At 42.9% G+C, this 16411-nt stretch overlaps 1 protein-coding gene across 2 annotated transcripts; it reads right to left on the bottom strand.

Moving 5' to 3' along the window:
- Positions 1–1505: 1505 nt before the first annotated feature.
- Positions 1506–15799, bottom strand: LOC109473774 (microtubule-associated protein futsch-like). 2 transcript variants are annotated; one of them, XM_019773831.1, is made up of 10 exons: positions 15720–15799; positions 14160–14370; positions 13370–13506; positions 12937–13055; positions 12156–12327; positions 11401–11725; positions 5759–11104; positions 5371–5507; positions 4667–4867; positions 3671–3910 (listed from the first exon to the last, which is right to left on the bottom strand). In XM_019773831.1, the coding sequence occupies exons 2-10, from the start codon at positions 14306–14308 to the stop codon at positions 3762–3764; spliced, it is 6735 nt and encodes a 2244-aa protein (XP_019629390.1). In that variant the 5' UTR covers positions 14309–14370; positions 15720–15799; the 3' UTR covers positions 3671–3761. The 2 variants fall into 2 exon arrangements, with proteins under 2 accessions (XP_019629391.1, XP_019629390.1); XM_019773832.1 differs by lacking the exons at positions 3671–3910; positions 15720–15799 and adding an exon at positions 1506–3248 and having other exon boundaries at positions 14160–14308.
- Between the last annotated feature and the right edge of the window lie 612 nt (positions 15800–16411).

A 16411-nucleotide genomic window follows, 5' to 3' on the forward strand; every position in this document is an offset into this window, starting at 1 on the left:
ATCATACTATTAAAATTGACCAAACCTTCTATAGCAACATGGATTTGTTTAAGTAGTAACATGAAATCTATATTTTAAATATTTGTGCTATACTAAAAGTACACTATTGAAATTAACAATTCTAATTTTCTTTCCCACGTTATGGAAAATAAGATTGTTACTGCAGTGATTATTTTTGTCAGTGGTGTTGATGTGTTTTGTGTTTTTTTATGGCTATACCGTAGTTACTTTCATACATAAATTATAATTGTATATTTCTCATTTCTGAGAGGATGATACAGCACTAACTAAAATACTCTCATACTTATAGAGGATTTTCTCATATCTGTAGTAGGTACACACATGTACATGAATTTCTATGGCAGGTGCTAAACACATATATTGCTGCTTAAAACCCATTTTCTTCACAAAACTTGGTAAAGTAGGTTACCGGAGGTCATCTGCAGAACAACAGAAGAGACAGGCAAGGCACTGTCACGCCTCAAGGCATATGCCACATTATTTGACCTTTCCCTCTGACTGCCTTGCCCCTTTTGTTATTGTACTGTAATCCGATCTCTTTGGACTGATTTCCTGTCTTTACAACAAGCATATCCTTTACCTTTTGTCTTCTTATAAAAGATACTAATTATTTTTTTCATTGCTATAAAACATGCTATTACTAAATAAAGGTCTATGGCTGTTCATGAATACTTGGTGTTTCACTACACAGAGGGTTTGGCAGTGGATGACTATAAGATGGCTTGACTCTGGTACATCCTATTGTTTGTATCTTTGTATGCATGGGGAACTTGGCATAAATGTCATGCTGACATTTATTTGTCGTGTGTTCAACAATTCAATTCAACAATGACAACAGTTTATAGAAATATAGTAATAAAATTGATCTGCTATCCACATTTTTGATCTGAAAAGGGCAGCCAAATGACCTGTGAAAATTATACTAGTAGTTGTCTTAACAAGGACATGTATGTGGTGGCTTTGATGAGTTTAAAAACTTTGATTGCATGCATGCAATAGAATATATGTTCTGGATTATGTTACTGCCTTACCCTGCCTGTAATCTTGGGGTCTGAGACAATTTTGTGTAATTTTTGGAGAAATAAGTGCAGGGTTGTTCACAACATTTTCCACTTGCCTGCATTTTTGTTGGAGAACAGAACCACACTTCATGCAGCCTTGCCTGGGGCTCTGTCTGTTTAGTTACATTAGGTCAGGTAGATTTGATCTGACATGCAGAATGCGAAGTTGTTTTGTAAATGGTTTCCTTTCATAGTATCTTTATACTTACTATAAATTAAGGCTTGTTCAACATGCTGTATAATACAGGGACTCTTGGGCTTTGCAGACATTTTAATAGGAAAAAAGCCACTGCCTATCTTTACATGTTTATTCTAATGAACAGTAGTACAAGTATTACTATACTTTCTGAATAAAACTGTCACTACTGTTGTTATTTGTGTATGTAGAGAGAGAGAGAGAGAGAGAGAGAGAAGACATTTCACCAAAACAACCTTTTATTTTCCAAGTTGCCTTTACATACATGGTACAAGTAGTGCATCAGCCTTGGTAATGTTAGAAGTACAATTAGTATTGTGTGAGTGCACTGTCTCTGTCCAGAACAAGTTAGTATAAAACTTTCTGAGTTACTCTAAAGGACTAAATAGAAAGGTAGCATTGCAGGGTTGTGCAAAATTGATGATACAAAATGTCTTTTTTTTTCTTTTGTTAACTTTCCATCCCTGTAATTCATTTTTCAGTGATCTTACCAATGAAAGACATTTGGTAAATTTTGCCAACATTGCATAGTCCGTTCTCACTTTATCCCTTATATCATACATGGTTGTTAGTATGATGTACTGTTGTAATTTGCAGCTCAACCAGTACAATCAGAGTTTCATGCATAATTTCCTTTTTAAGATACTCTCTTAAAATGTTTCTGCACACCAGAGAATGAATTGATGTCAGGATTTAAAAGCTTGGCTTGAAATTTTGTGATGTCCAGACAGTTGGATTGGTGAGAAAACCTCTTTGATGCCTCGCCATGAAATTTAATGGAATTGACCATATTCCCATATAAATCTTATATAGCTGTATCAACTTGAAGTGGCTATTTCATGTTCTGAGCATTAGCTACAAAACAGAATCTTTTTCCCTCACTCCAGTTGACTGAGTTGCATTGTAATAGCAGCATACAATCACATGACAATACTGGATGGTTAAGTACCCTTTCCTCCTGCATGTATGTACAATCATGTATATTTTCAGGGCTTCTACTCAGTCTACTGTCATTCAAGATGATGTAACATGCTGTGATTTTTTAATGTTTGAGCATACACCATCTTCACTAAAGTTATGCAGTAGAGGCCACAATATAGGTGCACAGTTAACAGTCATCCTTGAAAAGTTAAATGCCAGGATACTATAAAGTGTGAAATATATGCGGTGGTTTTATGTTTGCAATTCACCCATTGCCCTCTCTGTCTTGCATTCCTATGACTGTTCCAACTTAGCCCTGGGTGCCATCCCACCCGCTCTGGGCCCAGCGACATTAGGGAGAAGGCGGAAACTACAGAGGATAGCACCCAGGCTAGTTCTAACTTACAGTTAACGAACTTAAAATACCACAAATGCCTCCTTTCCCCTCCTACCACAAAATGTAGCAATCACAAACTTTAATAAATGTACTGAAGTAGAAAAAAAGAAATTTAAGGCAATTTTCTGTCCCTCACAATAAGAAATGAAATGGCTATCAAGTACACCATTAATACTGCATCACTTTTAAACCCACAATATCAAGGGTTTGTATTATACACCTTGTTACATCATGATAAAGTGTTATATTCTGAACGTTTTGTGACCTCCAACTAATTGACAAAGTATTTAAGAGCTACAATTTTTACCATTTACCCATGGGAAAAGTTCTGTGCTTTTGTGCATTTTATGCTTGTTAGTGTGAATCTCTTAACAGAGAAGTGAATCTGACTAATATCAGCAGCAGTAATTATTTGTCTTCATATAGTGTATTTAGTAAAGACTTCTTTCAGTATATTATGATAATTGAGCTCTGCATATTCACTGATTGTTTTCTAAACCATACAAATATATAGGATCTTAGAATTCCACATCAAAGCTAGGGTCCCGTCCATAGTAGTCAGACCTCTCGTTGGACTTTGGCGCTGATCTACTGCTCTTCTTACCCTTCTTCTTCGACCGCTTTTCCTCCTCATCCTTCATTCTCTCCAGGTCTGGAAGAAAACAAAATGTTTCATGTGATGATCTTCAATACATTGCATGTACATTAACCTTCAAAGCCTGGCCAACTTGTAGGGAGTATTGTTACAATGCTGAACATATTGTAATGTAATTTCTGGGGCCTTGTACTAACAATAGTAACCTATATGTAATTTTGAGTTAGGAACACTTCTCCAAACTGACTGTTCTACCATGTTATAATAGTGCACAGAAGGTGACATGCAATTATATGTGCCAGACTAAAGTGAGCACTGTTTTATAGTTAAACATTTGTTGACATAACATTACAACATACATAGTCAACCTCTATGCTGTAAGCTTAGGTTAAAGGGTTATGTTTCCAGCCTTAAAACTTAAAGTCCATAAAATAAGATAACAAGCCCAACACATTTTATTGTTTGTACAGTTCATCATGATAATTAACCCATATCTGAAACAAAAAAACAAACTAGCACACAGACAATCCTGATAAAAGATACATGTTAGCATGTTATTACCACCAACAACTAGTTATCAAACCCTTTGAACAGTGGAAGTGAGTCATGGATGGATTTGACTTTTATCAAGTTACATTTTGACTTTGACGATGGCTTCTTCTTCTTTTTCCTCAGTTTCTTTTCTTCTGCTTTCTCTTCTTCAATGGCTTTTTCTAATTCTGAAAGGAGACCAATCATTTGAGTGAAGGAGAAAACACAATAACTGGTCTCCATCTGCCTGTGACTGTGTCCTGCAATGCAACTGAACCAGTTGAAGTGCCTGTTGAATGAAAATGTCTGTTGTGTGTTATTGTTTTTTGTATATTTCAACTTCCAAGACAGAGAATGATTCCTTATGGCCAATTCCCTTTTTGAAGACAAGATTTTGGAACAGTGATCAAAGGAAACCATGCTGAGATGCTTTGAACATTTAATTTTTGATAGTACCAAAACACCTAGCTGCGGGGCAGTCTTTTCATGCAGAATGCACAGATTGCTAGTGCAGCAAGAAAAATACTAGAGAAACTATGGCAATAGTGTAGTGTAGGTTGTCGTTTGTAAATTGGAAAAAAGCCACATTGCAGTCCAGCAGAATACAGGCAGATGGACCAAATGCTTGAACAGAGCTATGTCTTAGTGACTAGCAAATAAGCCATATGCTACCACTGCACCTTACCAACATTAGAACAAAAGAAACTATACAGCATTTATGACACATTCTGTAGCCATCAGCAATACATGAAGTACATACAAAGGAGGCCAGAAGTGTCCAAAGCTACAGCGTAGAACACCACTAGTACTACCACAACATCCAGTAGAGATGGAATTTGCCAGATACAAACGCAGCATCAAGAGAATAAGTCAGCAAATTTTTCACTGTCCAAATAGTCCAATCTCTTTTTTCCCTAAAAGGAAAATGCTTGTTAGAGCATTACCTTCTCTGTAGAGTTTGAGAATCTTGTCCAGATCTGAAAGGGATGCCTTCATGGAGATGGCGTGGAGCATGAGAGTTGTGTAGACATCTCTCATGGTGACGCTGAAGCCCATACACCACGGCACGGGGCTGGTGGGCACGTCCTTGTGTTTGTACAGGTACATCAGCTCCTCAGACATCTTATCCAGCAACTGAAGATTGTCTGGAGATGATTAGAATACATATATTCAGATGATTGCATTGCATGATTGCAGGATATGTCACCTCTAAATTGTTTTTTCTTTCTTTCCCTGACATGTTCATATGTTTAAATTCAGTTGACTTTATGTACTCTTGAGTTGACTTTATGTACTCTTGAGTTGACTTTATGCGCTTTGAATTGACTTTATGTACTTTTGAGTTGACTTCATGCACTCTTGAATTGACCTTTATGTACCAATTATGTTATGTAACACTTTAACATTCTTTTTTGTATGTTTCCAGTATGACATTTGATTTGACTTGGATGTATTATTATATGACTTCTGTACTTATGTTCATTCAGCACATCCCATTGACATGTAACTGAAGGTTGTTTTATATGCTTGTTATGTAAACAACGAATAATGCCTGAGTTGTTCAACGGATTAGCATTACCGTTATCAATGCTTTCTAGAAAATATTTCGTCACAGGTTCCCTCAAAATGAAGAGTTGGAATAACCAACCTTTCCGTGTTAGCTCCTCAGGTCGCAGGTCAGACATGGAGTCGGCTAAGTCCCGCTGTCCCTTGTCCTCCAGTGGCTCGCACTTGACCGCATGGTTGATCGCCTTGTCTGACATGTTCTGAAGCATCTTCAGGAGCCTATGTTTTGTGAACAAATGTGAGAGGTATGTGTTAGTCAACCTTATACATCATACCACAAGCGGTGTAATGTTGACCAGTACCAGTGTGAGTTAGTAGAAACCACTTCTTTTTAAAGTGAAGACTCGCATTAATCGTTGTTACATGTCACTAGTGGTCCTTATCTTCAGTTTTTTTACATTGTGTCATTCTTTAAGCTTCCCAGCCCTGTCAGTTTTTTTTACTCTTTGAAATGTGGAGAATATTCACACCTTTCTGTACTCTGGAGACGCTGAGCTGCGATTTTGATGTCATCAGCTACAGGCTGGGGCAGTTCAGCAGCCCTGCTCGCCTCATCATCTGCATCCTCTGGGTTGGCGTTCATGTCATCTGCCGACCTCAGCGTCACATCTTCAAACTCCCGTGAACGCGGCTTCCTGTCGATGTATATCGCCTTCTCTACATCATCAACATCTCTCCCTCGTCTACTTCGGGCCAGCATCGGCCAGTCTTCGTCAGATGGTTTTGTACCCGGAGACCTCAGATTTAAGCTTGGTGCCCTCATGGCAGGGAGATTCCACTTCCTTTTCTCCTTAGGCTCATCAGACGAACGTTGCTTGTCGTCCTTAGATCTGAACTTAGAGCTGATATCAGGAACACTCCAGGTCTTGGTCTGTTTCTTTTTCTTCTTCGGCTCAACAACCTCAGGTTCTCCGTTTGTCATTTCAGCCTCAGATGTTTCCTCTGAACTCTTCTCTTTCCTACGACCCCAGTCTGGGCCCTTGAAGTTGAGGTTAGGAGCATGAAACTCAGGGACTTTCCACTTTTTCTTTTCCTTGTCTTCTTCCTCCTCCACACCATTGATTTCTGTAGGGTGCTCTCTATCAGGACTCTTATCTCTTCTAAAGTTCATGTCAGGCATATGAATCTCTGGTATCTTCCACTTTTTGCTGTCTTTTGTGTCCTCTGGTTTCTTGGTGTCTTCCGAACTTTCATCTCCCTGCTTTGTCTCTTCATTCTTCCTTCTAGGCATCTTCCAGTCAGGGGCTTTGATATTTGGTGCATGAAACTCTGGGAACTTCCACTTCTTCGTTTCACTTTCTTCACTCAATTCCTTTTCGTCGTCTGGCTTATTGAGGTCTTCAGAAGACTTGGCCTCTTCTACGTTTTCTTGACTTTTGTTTCGTTTTGTTGACCAGCTTGGAAGCTTGATGTCAGGTGCCTGGAATTCTGGCATCTTCCACTTTTTGTCTTTTTCTTCCTCTGGTTCCTTCTTTTCCTTTTCGGTGTCCAAAGATTCAGTGTCTTCCACCCTTTCCTGACCTTTATCTCTTCGTATTTTCCAGTCTGGAAGTTTGATGCCAGGTGCGTTGAATTCTGGCATCTTCCACTTCTTGTCCTTTCCTTCCTCTGGTTCATTCTTTTCCTTCTCTGTGTCTGAAGATTCGGTGTCTTCCACCTTTTCCTGACTTTTAGTTCTTCCTATCTTCCAGTCAGGTAGCTTGATGTCAGGTTTATTGAATTCTGGCATCTTCCACTTCCTGTCCGTTCCTTCCTCTGGCTCCTTCTTTTCCTTCTCTGTGTCTGAAGATTCGGTGTCTTCCACCTTTTCCTGACTTTTAGTTCTTCCTATCTTCCAGTCAGGTAGTTTGATGTCAGGTGCGTTGAATTCTGGCATCTTCCACTTCTTGTCCTTTCCTTCCTCTGGTTCCTTCTTTTCCTTCTCTGTGTCTGAAGGTTCGGTGTCTTCCACCTTTTCCTGACTTTTACTTCTCCCTATCTTCCAGTCAGGTAGTTTGATGTCAGGTTTATTGAATTCTGGCATCTTCCACTTCCTGTCCTTTCCTTCCTCTGGTTCCTTCTTTTCCTTCTCTGTGTCTGAAGATTCGGTGTCTTCCACCTTTTCCTGACTTTTAGTTCTTCCTATCTTCCAGTCAGGTAGCTTGATGTCAGGTTTATTGAATTCTGGCATCTTCCACTTCTTGTCCTTTCCTTCCTCTGGCTCCTTTTTTTCCTTCTCTGTGTCTGAAGATTCGGTGTCTTCCACTTTCTCCTGACTTTTAGTTCGTCCCATCTTCCAGTCAGGCAGTTTGATGTCAGGTGCATGGAAGTCTGGCATCTTCCACTTTTTGTCCTTCTCTTCTTTTGATTCCTTCTTTTCCTTGGCTGTTTCTGTAGATTCAGTGTCTTCCACCTTTTCCTGACTTTTATTTCCTCCCATCTTCCAGTCAGGCAGTTTGATACCCGGTGCATGCACCTCTGGCATTTTCCACTTCTTTTGGTTCTCTTCATTCTCTTCCTTCTTTGCTGGGACCTCCTTATCTGCCGGTTTCGATATTCTTTTCTCCTTTTTCTCCTCTGGCTCCATGATGTTTTCCTGAGACGCGGACGCAGATGAGCGCCCAGGACTTTTATCCCGTCCAAAACTCCAATCGGGAAGCTTCCATCCCTTCTTTTCTGATTCCTCCTTCGGCGACTGTTCATTAGCAGGCTGTGTATCACGGTGAGGACTTCTGTCCCGCTTCATCCAGTCGGGGCTTCTAATGTCAGGAGTGCTAAAGAATTCCTTCCACCCCTTTCTTCCCCTTCTTTTCTCATCTTCCTTACCCTTGTCTGGTGTCTCATCCTCAGATGCGCTGCCTGGGCTTTTCTCCCGCCCGAACTTCCAATCCGGACTCTTGAGATGGATGTCGGGGATGTTGGGAAGTTTCCAACCTTTCTTGTCACCATCTTTCTCTTTGATAGGTTCATCTTCCACCGGAGACTCCATTTCCGCGTCATACCCCGGTTCCTTCTTGCGGCCCAACTTTGGTGATCTTAGATTCCAGTCCGGTAGTTTCCACCCACTTTTCTCCTTTTGTTTTGGTTCGACATCAGTGTCAATGTCAAGACTGTCGCTGAAGTCATCCGACTCAATAGTAACATTGCCAGCTTCGTCTTCTGTTACAACCACTGTATCTGGCAATGCATCGTCATGGTATTCAGTCTTCTTTTCTGATGCCTTTGTGACTCCAGCTTTATGGCCTTTCTCTTCGTCTGGGCTCTTTTTCTCATCTCTCCCCTTCACCCCAGCTATCAGCTGCTTCCAGCTTTCTGAGGCTGCGTGAGCAGCTCTGTTTGCACCTTCTTTCGTCGCCTCAACTGCTTTATCAGCTGTTTCTTTAGTCCTCGTTGCAGCCTTTTTCGCACCCTCTTTTACCTTGTCCGCAACTTTGGGCTGCTCGTCCTTTCGGGCAGCGCGCTCTTCGTCGGATGTTACCTCTGGAACTGTGTCCAGCTCGTCGTCGGATTTGCTCTGCTTCAGTCTATCAACAACATCACGCATCCAGCCACCTTTCTTCTCCTTTTTGCCTTCGTCAACATCTGCTCGTTCTTTATCTGTCTCCTCTTCGGAATCGCTTAAGGCACCTTTAGTGCCCGTTTTGTCATCCTTCTTCTTTGTCCTTATGGCTTCGACAAAATTAGCTACCCATTTACGCTTCTTATCATCCTCATTGTCACCCTTCTCTGCTTTGTCGGGTTGGCTTTTCTCAGCTTGTTTGTCTTTCTTCTTGAACAAGTCAGTGAAGGAAGAAGTTTTCTTTGTCGGTGACGGCGAAGACCGCGGGGGTAGCTCAGGTGCAGCGGAATCCTGGGCTGCGTCTTCCTGCACGTCAGCATGTCCCCAGTCCCGCGGAACGTCGTAGATGGGTTCACTGATGAGCGGATCACTGAAGTGAACACTCGGGGAAGATTTAGTCTCCTCAGCTGCCCTTGGTTTAGTCGGGGAACTGTACATGTCTCCAACAGGTGCCTCCTGTCTACGTGAACGGTCATCACCGAAGTGAACACCTGGCGAAGATCTAGTCTCTTCAGCTGCTCTTGGCTTCGTCGGCGAACTGTACATGTCTTCATCAGGTGCCTCCTGTCTACGTGGACGGTCATCACTGAAGTGAACACCTGGCGAAGATCTAGTCTCTTCAGCTGCTCTTGGCTTCGTCGGCGAACTGTACATGTCTTCATCAGATGCCTCCTGTCTACGTGGACGGTCATAAGTAGGAGAGGATGAATCTTCTTCTGCCGCTTTGGTCTCTTCCGCAGGTCCCTTGTTCCACGGTTTGAAGATTGGTTTGTCGTCTTTCTTCTCGATACGAACTTTTTCATATGGCCCTTTTGGAGTGCTAGATCGTACCGCCGGCTTCTCTGGGGTATTCGTCTTAGCAGGGCTTATGGTAGTGCTGTACGAACTCTTGAAAGTGGGTGCTACTTCGCCCAACTTAGCCTCCAACTTTTCAGCAGCTTGGTCCATATTCTTTTCGATAAAACGCTTTTCGTCTTTTGGAGAGAGGAAGGGCTGTGTAACAGTATCTCGTTCGGGTGAGGAGCTGGGTCGTTGGGAGTCTTCCGGCTTTCCAGGTCGCGTATCTGCAGTCTTTGGTGCTTCCCGACTGAGAGACTCCTCTGGCTTAGCTGAACTGTAACCAGTAGGGGTATGGCGGAAGGAGTCTCCCACCGTCTTTGGACTGTCGTCACCAGCTGTCCTAGGGGAGTAAGGCTTCGAGTATAAACTGGAGCTCGACCTGTCAGGAGAACGAGTTGAGCTGACGTCCTGCCTTTTCTCGCTTGGTGTGCCAGTCGTTGGTGACAAAGGCGATCGGGAGTCTCGTGGCTGCCTATTGTCATAGGTGTTCGGTGGAGATGAGTACGAATCAAACGACTCGTCAGGCAGCGTTCGACTTGGTGAAAAGGACTCATCAGTCAGGGTTCGACTTGGTGTAAAGGACTCGTCAGGAAGCGTTCGACTTGGCGTAAACGACTCGTCAGGAAGGCTTCGACTTGGTGTTTCTGTAGTGGATGACGTGTACGACCTGAAAGAGTCGTCCGGTTTGCTATTGCTCCGGTTATCGGTGGGTCGGTCTTCTCTAGGACTTGTTCCAAGCCTGCTCGAGGCTGGGGTAGAGCTTCGGATGGGAGAATCTTTGACTCTGTTGTCTTGTGACGGGGACGAGTGTGAAGGATGAATTTTATCTTCGACCTTTGTCGTTGATCTGTCTAGAGGCGAGGTGGATGTCTGGGGAGAAGATTCAGGCTTCTTTTTCAGCGATGATTCCAAGTTATCTAATTTGGAAAACAGCCTGTCTAGCCTGGCATCCACGTCTGACAAAGGTGGTACCTCACGTTCGTCAGCAGCAGCGGTACTGCTTGGTTTTGAATAAGTAGGAGAATACGGCGGTGGATCACGCTCCGGGACGTTCCTGTCCGTTGTAAGACTGGGCGTCCCTGGTGAGGATGAGACCCTTTCCTGTGGTTTAAGCGAGGAGGGCTCTACTTTAGGGACCCTGTCTGTGCCGGTCCTGCTCTCTTGGAAACGGCTTTCTTTTTCTCTGCTTGGCTCGTCTTTTGATGTCTTCGGTGAGGACGAGATCCTATCGTGTGGTTTCAGGGAAGAGGGCTCTACTTTGTCAGGAGCCTTGCTTGGACTGGTCCTGCTGTCGTGGACATGGCTTTCTTGATCCTTGCCTGGCTCGTCTTTTGAAGGCTGTTCTTCTCGCATTGCCGTCTTACTGGCTGGTTCAGAAGGTGATGTTGTCAATCCCTGTGTCCACTTTTCCAGCGCACTTTTTGGAGTCTCACGCCACCTTAAGGAGAAAGGTTCCCGATACCCCGTTATGTTTGTGTACTGAACAAATTACATGGCTCCAATTTATCTAATGTAGCTACTTATACAAAGAGACACTCTACGTCTTCTTCTCAAACTAATCATTGTAACAATATCCTGTAACAATATCTTGTTTGATATAATAAACAGATCACATGTTTTGTGCTGTAGTATAGCAAGATATAGTTGAACTCCCATTTTGTTCCAAGGACAATAAACTGAGACACATCACTACTTATATGGCGGGATTCAAAAGCTAAAGCGAAAGTAACTTACCTTATACGAGTCCCTGGTTTGATATCCTTGATGTTATACTTGTCCGGGCTTACTGAACGCCTTGTGTCTTGCGTTGTCTGGGGTTTCTCATCTAACCGGGCTCTTTTCGTCTCAGGAGAAGCGGGACCCGATGCTCTTTGTTCTGTCTGGGTTAGCGGAGACTTATCCTTTGTCTGAGCCTCGCGTTTTGCCAGGGTGGTGGTTGTGTCCATCTTGGATGATGTCGTGTCCTCGCGGACGTTAGCTGGGGCCGGGGACTTTGTCGGCTGGGAGGTCGGACGTTTCTCCGCTTGAGGCTTGGTGAAACTGCTGATGTTGCTGGCAGCTGTGTGGGCGAAGGGAACAAAATGTAGTTTCGCTAGGGTTTTGACACCTACTTATGATAACTAACTTTCATTTCAGATCGACTGGTCAAGGGACTGTTGGTCAGCCATTTTGACTCGAGGCCAGGGACACCGGAACACGGCATAAGTCAAGTAAGTCAAGGTCAATGTACATTGTAGTAGAAGGATATCAAAGACGAAGAACAAATCTTCGATCGTTTCCCAACCTTATTCCCTGTTCAAACAGCAGATCCTACCACCCACACCATGCGCCAGAAAATGTGTTAGCGTATAGCAGTAAGATGAGGATTCGTTTGAGGTGACGATTGCCCTATGTATTCCTGTTCCCGTGGAGTAGTGAAAAGGAAGATGCGAAAGAAACCCTTGCATGCAAACTACCGCCAAACGACTGCCTTCAAATTTTTATCTTACGTTCTGTGTTCTTTTCTGCCGAGGACGCCGCCTGGTCCAGTCCATCCGCCTGGCTACCCTGGCCGCACTCCCGCAGGATACCGAGGAATGCCTCGTGGCCCTCGTTACTGCGGGTTGTCAGGTAGTTCAGAAGCTTCTCGTTCAACTTCTTCTTCTTTTCTTGTGCCAAGAGCTGCAAAACGTATTGTGAACAGATTAGTTTACCTTAGGAACCTTAATAATATGTCAGATAATGCTAAACTGCACTTTATTCTTAGAGGCTCCATATTGTTACCCTCTATGTACAACTTTAAAACGATGCAACTCACTCAGATTTACATTGGAGATACCAAGCGCCTCTAGCTCTGCTTGACTGTTTCTAACAGTCAATTAGATATAGAAGTCCAAATACTACATGTGTTAATGGGCCTAAATTCTCCTCCTAGCTCTGATTGGCGGATGTTTTTCCGCCAGTGATGATCTTGGGGTGGTGGGACTACGGAGCACAGATATGTCAACTTTGTCAAATATTTAAATGTTAATTGTACTTTTTTTGTTGTGTGGCGCTGTTAATATAAGTTGTCAACTTGAGTGCAGCGTCACACTGTCCTTGTTATGTTTTCATGTTTTGATGAATAAAAAAAATCAGATTAGTTGCCTCGATACCTGTCTCAGCGAGCTCGAGAAATAGACTTTCATCGGGTAGCTCAGCAAAGTTTTGGCATCAAAACAATGACTTATGCTTGAATTGCTAAAGAAGATATGTAAATGATCGCATGGATCTATACGACAAGACACTCACCTCCTCTACCTCAGCATCCTTAATCATGCCGGAGTCCACCAGTGTGCGGTACAGTGGCAGAGGCTGCATGTTCTGCATCAGGAGGTTACGGTTTACCGTCACAGCTTCCTCTGTCGTTCCTATATAGAGTAGATAGTTAGTTACTAGAAGTTAGTTTAAAATCTTAGCATCCCTAGATGACAGAAAAGGTACAAAGCTTGCTTGTCTTACTGAATATTGGTACTGTATGTGACGATTAATTTCTGTATAAATTGCTATGCATGTCTACGATTCTTTGCTGCGACTGTGGGATTCTCACGCTTTATTATGATACGGACATGGACTTTAACGAAGACCTCCAATAAACTACGAATTCGCTATTGAGTTGCCATACTTAACACGTTGTCATACTATACAGCGTTTTCATTCATATGTGTAGGAGAAACAAACCGACCTTTCATCTTCTTCTCAGTCTTGTCGATGGAGTCTGCCAGGAATCCCTGGCCGCTGCTCTTCAGCGTGTCCCTCAGGATGTCATAGGCCGGTTCCCCTTGTGGGGGGAGGGCGTTGATCATCCTCTCATTGAGTTGCCTGTATGGAAAGACACAATGATATGGAATGTAGTGCAGTTGTGTTAAAGTTAAAGGTTCCCTATTGACGATATACAGATTCGGTGTATACACGTATATCCGTACTGAAGTGTCTTACTCTGCTTAAAATACACGAAATTAAGGTCACAAGGTTTAAGGTATGATTTAGCAGGCGTTGTATTGGTCCAGCTCATTCCACAGTTGCCTGGTGAGGTCAGGCTGTCGTTTACATCGATGACATAACATTTTCTATAATTATATAGCTTGGCACAGCTTTGTGTTTGCTAATGGTCATGTCACGACGTGTTATACGAGCATGTTTAATGAACAGGTTCAACCACTAGCCACGGGCTCTTAAAATCTTATTTTTATTCTAACAGTTCATGACTGTTACATGGTGACGGCACACTCAAGTTTTTTTCCAACTTATTTTATGTCACCACTAACGCAGAGGACAAACACAGAACAGGACAATACTTATTTTCACTTGAGTTAAGTCAGGAAAGTCCTTTTAAGATCGGTGGCATGTCAGGACTCGAACTAGGGACCTCTTGGTTCCGAGTTAAACACTCTGCCGTAACGCCACACGACCCACAAAATTGTTTGGTAAACATGGAACTTCATTCCACAGAGTAAGTACCGTGCCGTACATACCTGCGAACGTCCTCCGGTAGCATGTAGTCTGCCATGCGCTGTTTGAGCAGTCCCTTGTCCACCATGGTGCTGATGATGGGTAGCGGGTCCATCTCGTTGACCAGGGCGGGCCGCTGCCGGGACAGCGCCTGGATGTACTCGGTCTTCATGCTGCCGTGTGTCTAGTTCCGCAACCCAACTGACGAAGGGTTCTTAAACCCGTATGCCCTCGCTAAATCAGACGTGGAATAGATATATTAGATATTACACGACATTTATGGCTATCTACAGCTAAGACTGAGATTTACATGGATATACTGTTGTCTGCATTGTGGGAAATGTCAGCGTATACTAGTTATCTTGCGGATACAAGGGGTACAATTCACACTTTCAGAGCTAACCATTATGAACACGACGGTACATTAGGTAAATTTAGATGTTTAGATGCTTTTTTGCCATTTACTTGTGGACATGGGACCTTGTTGTTTGTTTTGCATCTATATAATAGAGCCCATACCTTTTGATTATCAGTACTAGAGCCTCCTATCTATTCCTGGAACAGCTCTTACGTATATACTGTGGCCTGTGCCTAAGCATGCGTGACTGGGGTGCGGCAGATTTTGAAGTTACGTTACGTCAGTAGGATGAGTGTCTCAGACTTCAAATTGTTTGTACTTAGGCCTTATGTTGGATATATTGACACAATGAATGGTCATGCGATATGATGAAGGTACGCACAGATGAAATCACCATGTATGGATGTGTATGACATAAGACAGAAGAACTGGATTTAGTCATATGATAGCTTCTTTTGTTTGAAAGTATGTCAATACCTGCTGGTCCGGAATATATTGTCATTGGATAAGATTAATGCTAGCTTGGCTGATCAACTACTCCACTTGAATAAGAAAGTAATGACCACATTATCACATGCAAGTTGGATGCAATTTCCAAGTACACGTGTATAATCTAAGCTAATTTATCGGCCGGAAGTGTTCTATTTCAGGAAGCAAATTCCAGGTAATTATTGGAATGGAGCACACGGCATCTGGGTGTTTTGGTTGTATTTCTTTTCACAGAGAATTCTTGACGTAAGGTCTATGCACTTGCATTAATTAACGTTGTTATTTCTCACCTCTTATAGAAACAACTAGCGTCACCAGATCTCACACCCATTTGTTAAGTCGGTTAAAGTCATAAAGCTATATGCAAGCTGACAGGGAAGATGTGACATGTTTGCCCAAGCGTTGTTTCTGATCTGACCTGACCCCTTTTAGCTTGGCACCTGACGTGCCGGTCTCCATACCCGTCACGTATGTCGTCCAATATGTACGGCTAACGACAACAACAAAAGTCTGCTTTATCCTTAAACACCATTTGTAGAAAAGTTCGGACAAGCATAATGGAGTCTTTGACGCATTTCGTAACTACTAGATGATTGCTTGTAGCGATAGCACTACGGAGTTATTCGTACCTTGGGGGGCGTGTACTGAACACTGCAGGCAACTTGGCCAGAAACATCGTACTTAGGGAATGTTAAAGGATGACAGGTAACAAGAACATAGACCATGTACTACTTACCCTCTTCAGGCAGCGGGGGTGATTCCTTAGACTGGATGCCGTAAGCTCCCTGGGGAAAGTTTACGGAGCGGCTCCGTGCGCTGAGGCCTAGGCTGGCGCTAGCCTGCTGTAGCGATGTGATGGTGTCTGCACACTGATACAACTCGTCCGACCACTGGCGTCCCAACCTCTGCCGTCACTCACCTACGTGCGTCGCTTGCAAATTACCCGCATTTGTTTACCTTCAGAAAACTTTAAAATGCTAATATTTTATCAAGCGCGCCTGCTTTTCAATGAATTGATTCTGGAATGAGGTTACACGTACAACATTTAGATGAGACTTACTAGATGTTTATACTTGTGAGAGCAAATTGTTGAATTCAAAATATCGTATGGCTTTCCCTTCTAATTAGTCTAATTATATACCCTCTGTATCAATAACGTTTCATTACAGAACAATGCATTTGTATCCATAACGCGTCCTTAGTTGGTAAAAAAAACATCACAGGTTAAACTTCGGTTGCAGACAGGTCTTGATGTGTGGAAAGAAGCCATCTCCTGCTATTGTGATTGTCCAGTGGCGCGTGTACCGCAGTACAGATCACAGAACACGGAGAATCCAGGCGCGAGGAGGCGAACAGAGCTGGAGGGTGATCCGGGACACTCCAGTGGTAACACAAACAATAATGCTCTGTACTGTTTCAAACTCAAAC

This window comes from Branchiostoma belcheri, unplaced genomic scaffold (assembly GCF_001625305.1).
Source record: "Branchiostoma belcheri isolate BF01 breed outbred unplaced genomic scaffold, Haploidv18h27 scaffold3, whole genome shotgun sequence".
NCBI lineage: Eukaryota > Metazoa > Chordata > Leptocardii > Amphioxiformes > Branchiostomatidae > Branchiostoma > Branchiostoma belcheri.

Bases quoted from the DNA above. Each gene is read 5' to 3' on its own strand.
- LOC109473774 (XM_019773831.1), bottom strand. From the start codon at position 14,308: ATGAAGACCGAGTACATCCAGGCGCTGTCCCGGCAGCGGCCCGCCCTG. The intron at 13,507-14,159 runs GTATGTACGGCA...CTTTCCATACAG, and splicing joins CTACCGGAGGACGTTCGCAG to GCAACTCAATGAGAGGATGA. The intron at 12,328-12,936 runs GTGAGTGTCTTG...TACGTTTTGCAG, and splicing joins AGGATGCTGAGGTAGAGGAG to CTCTTGGCACAAGAAAAGAA.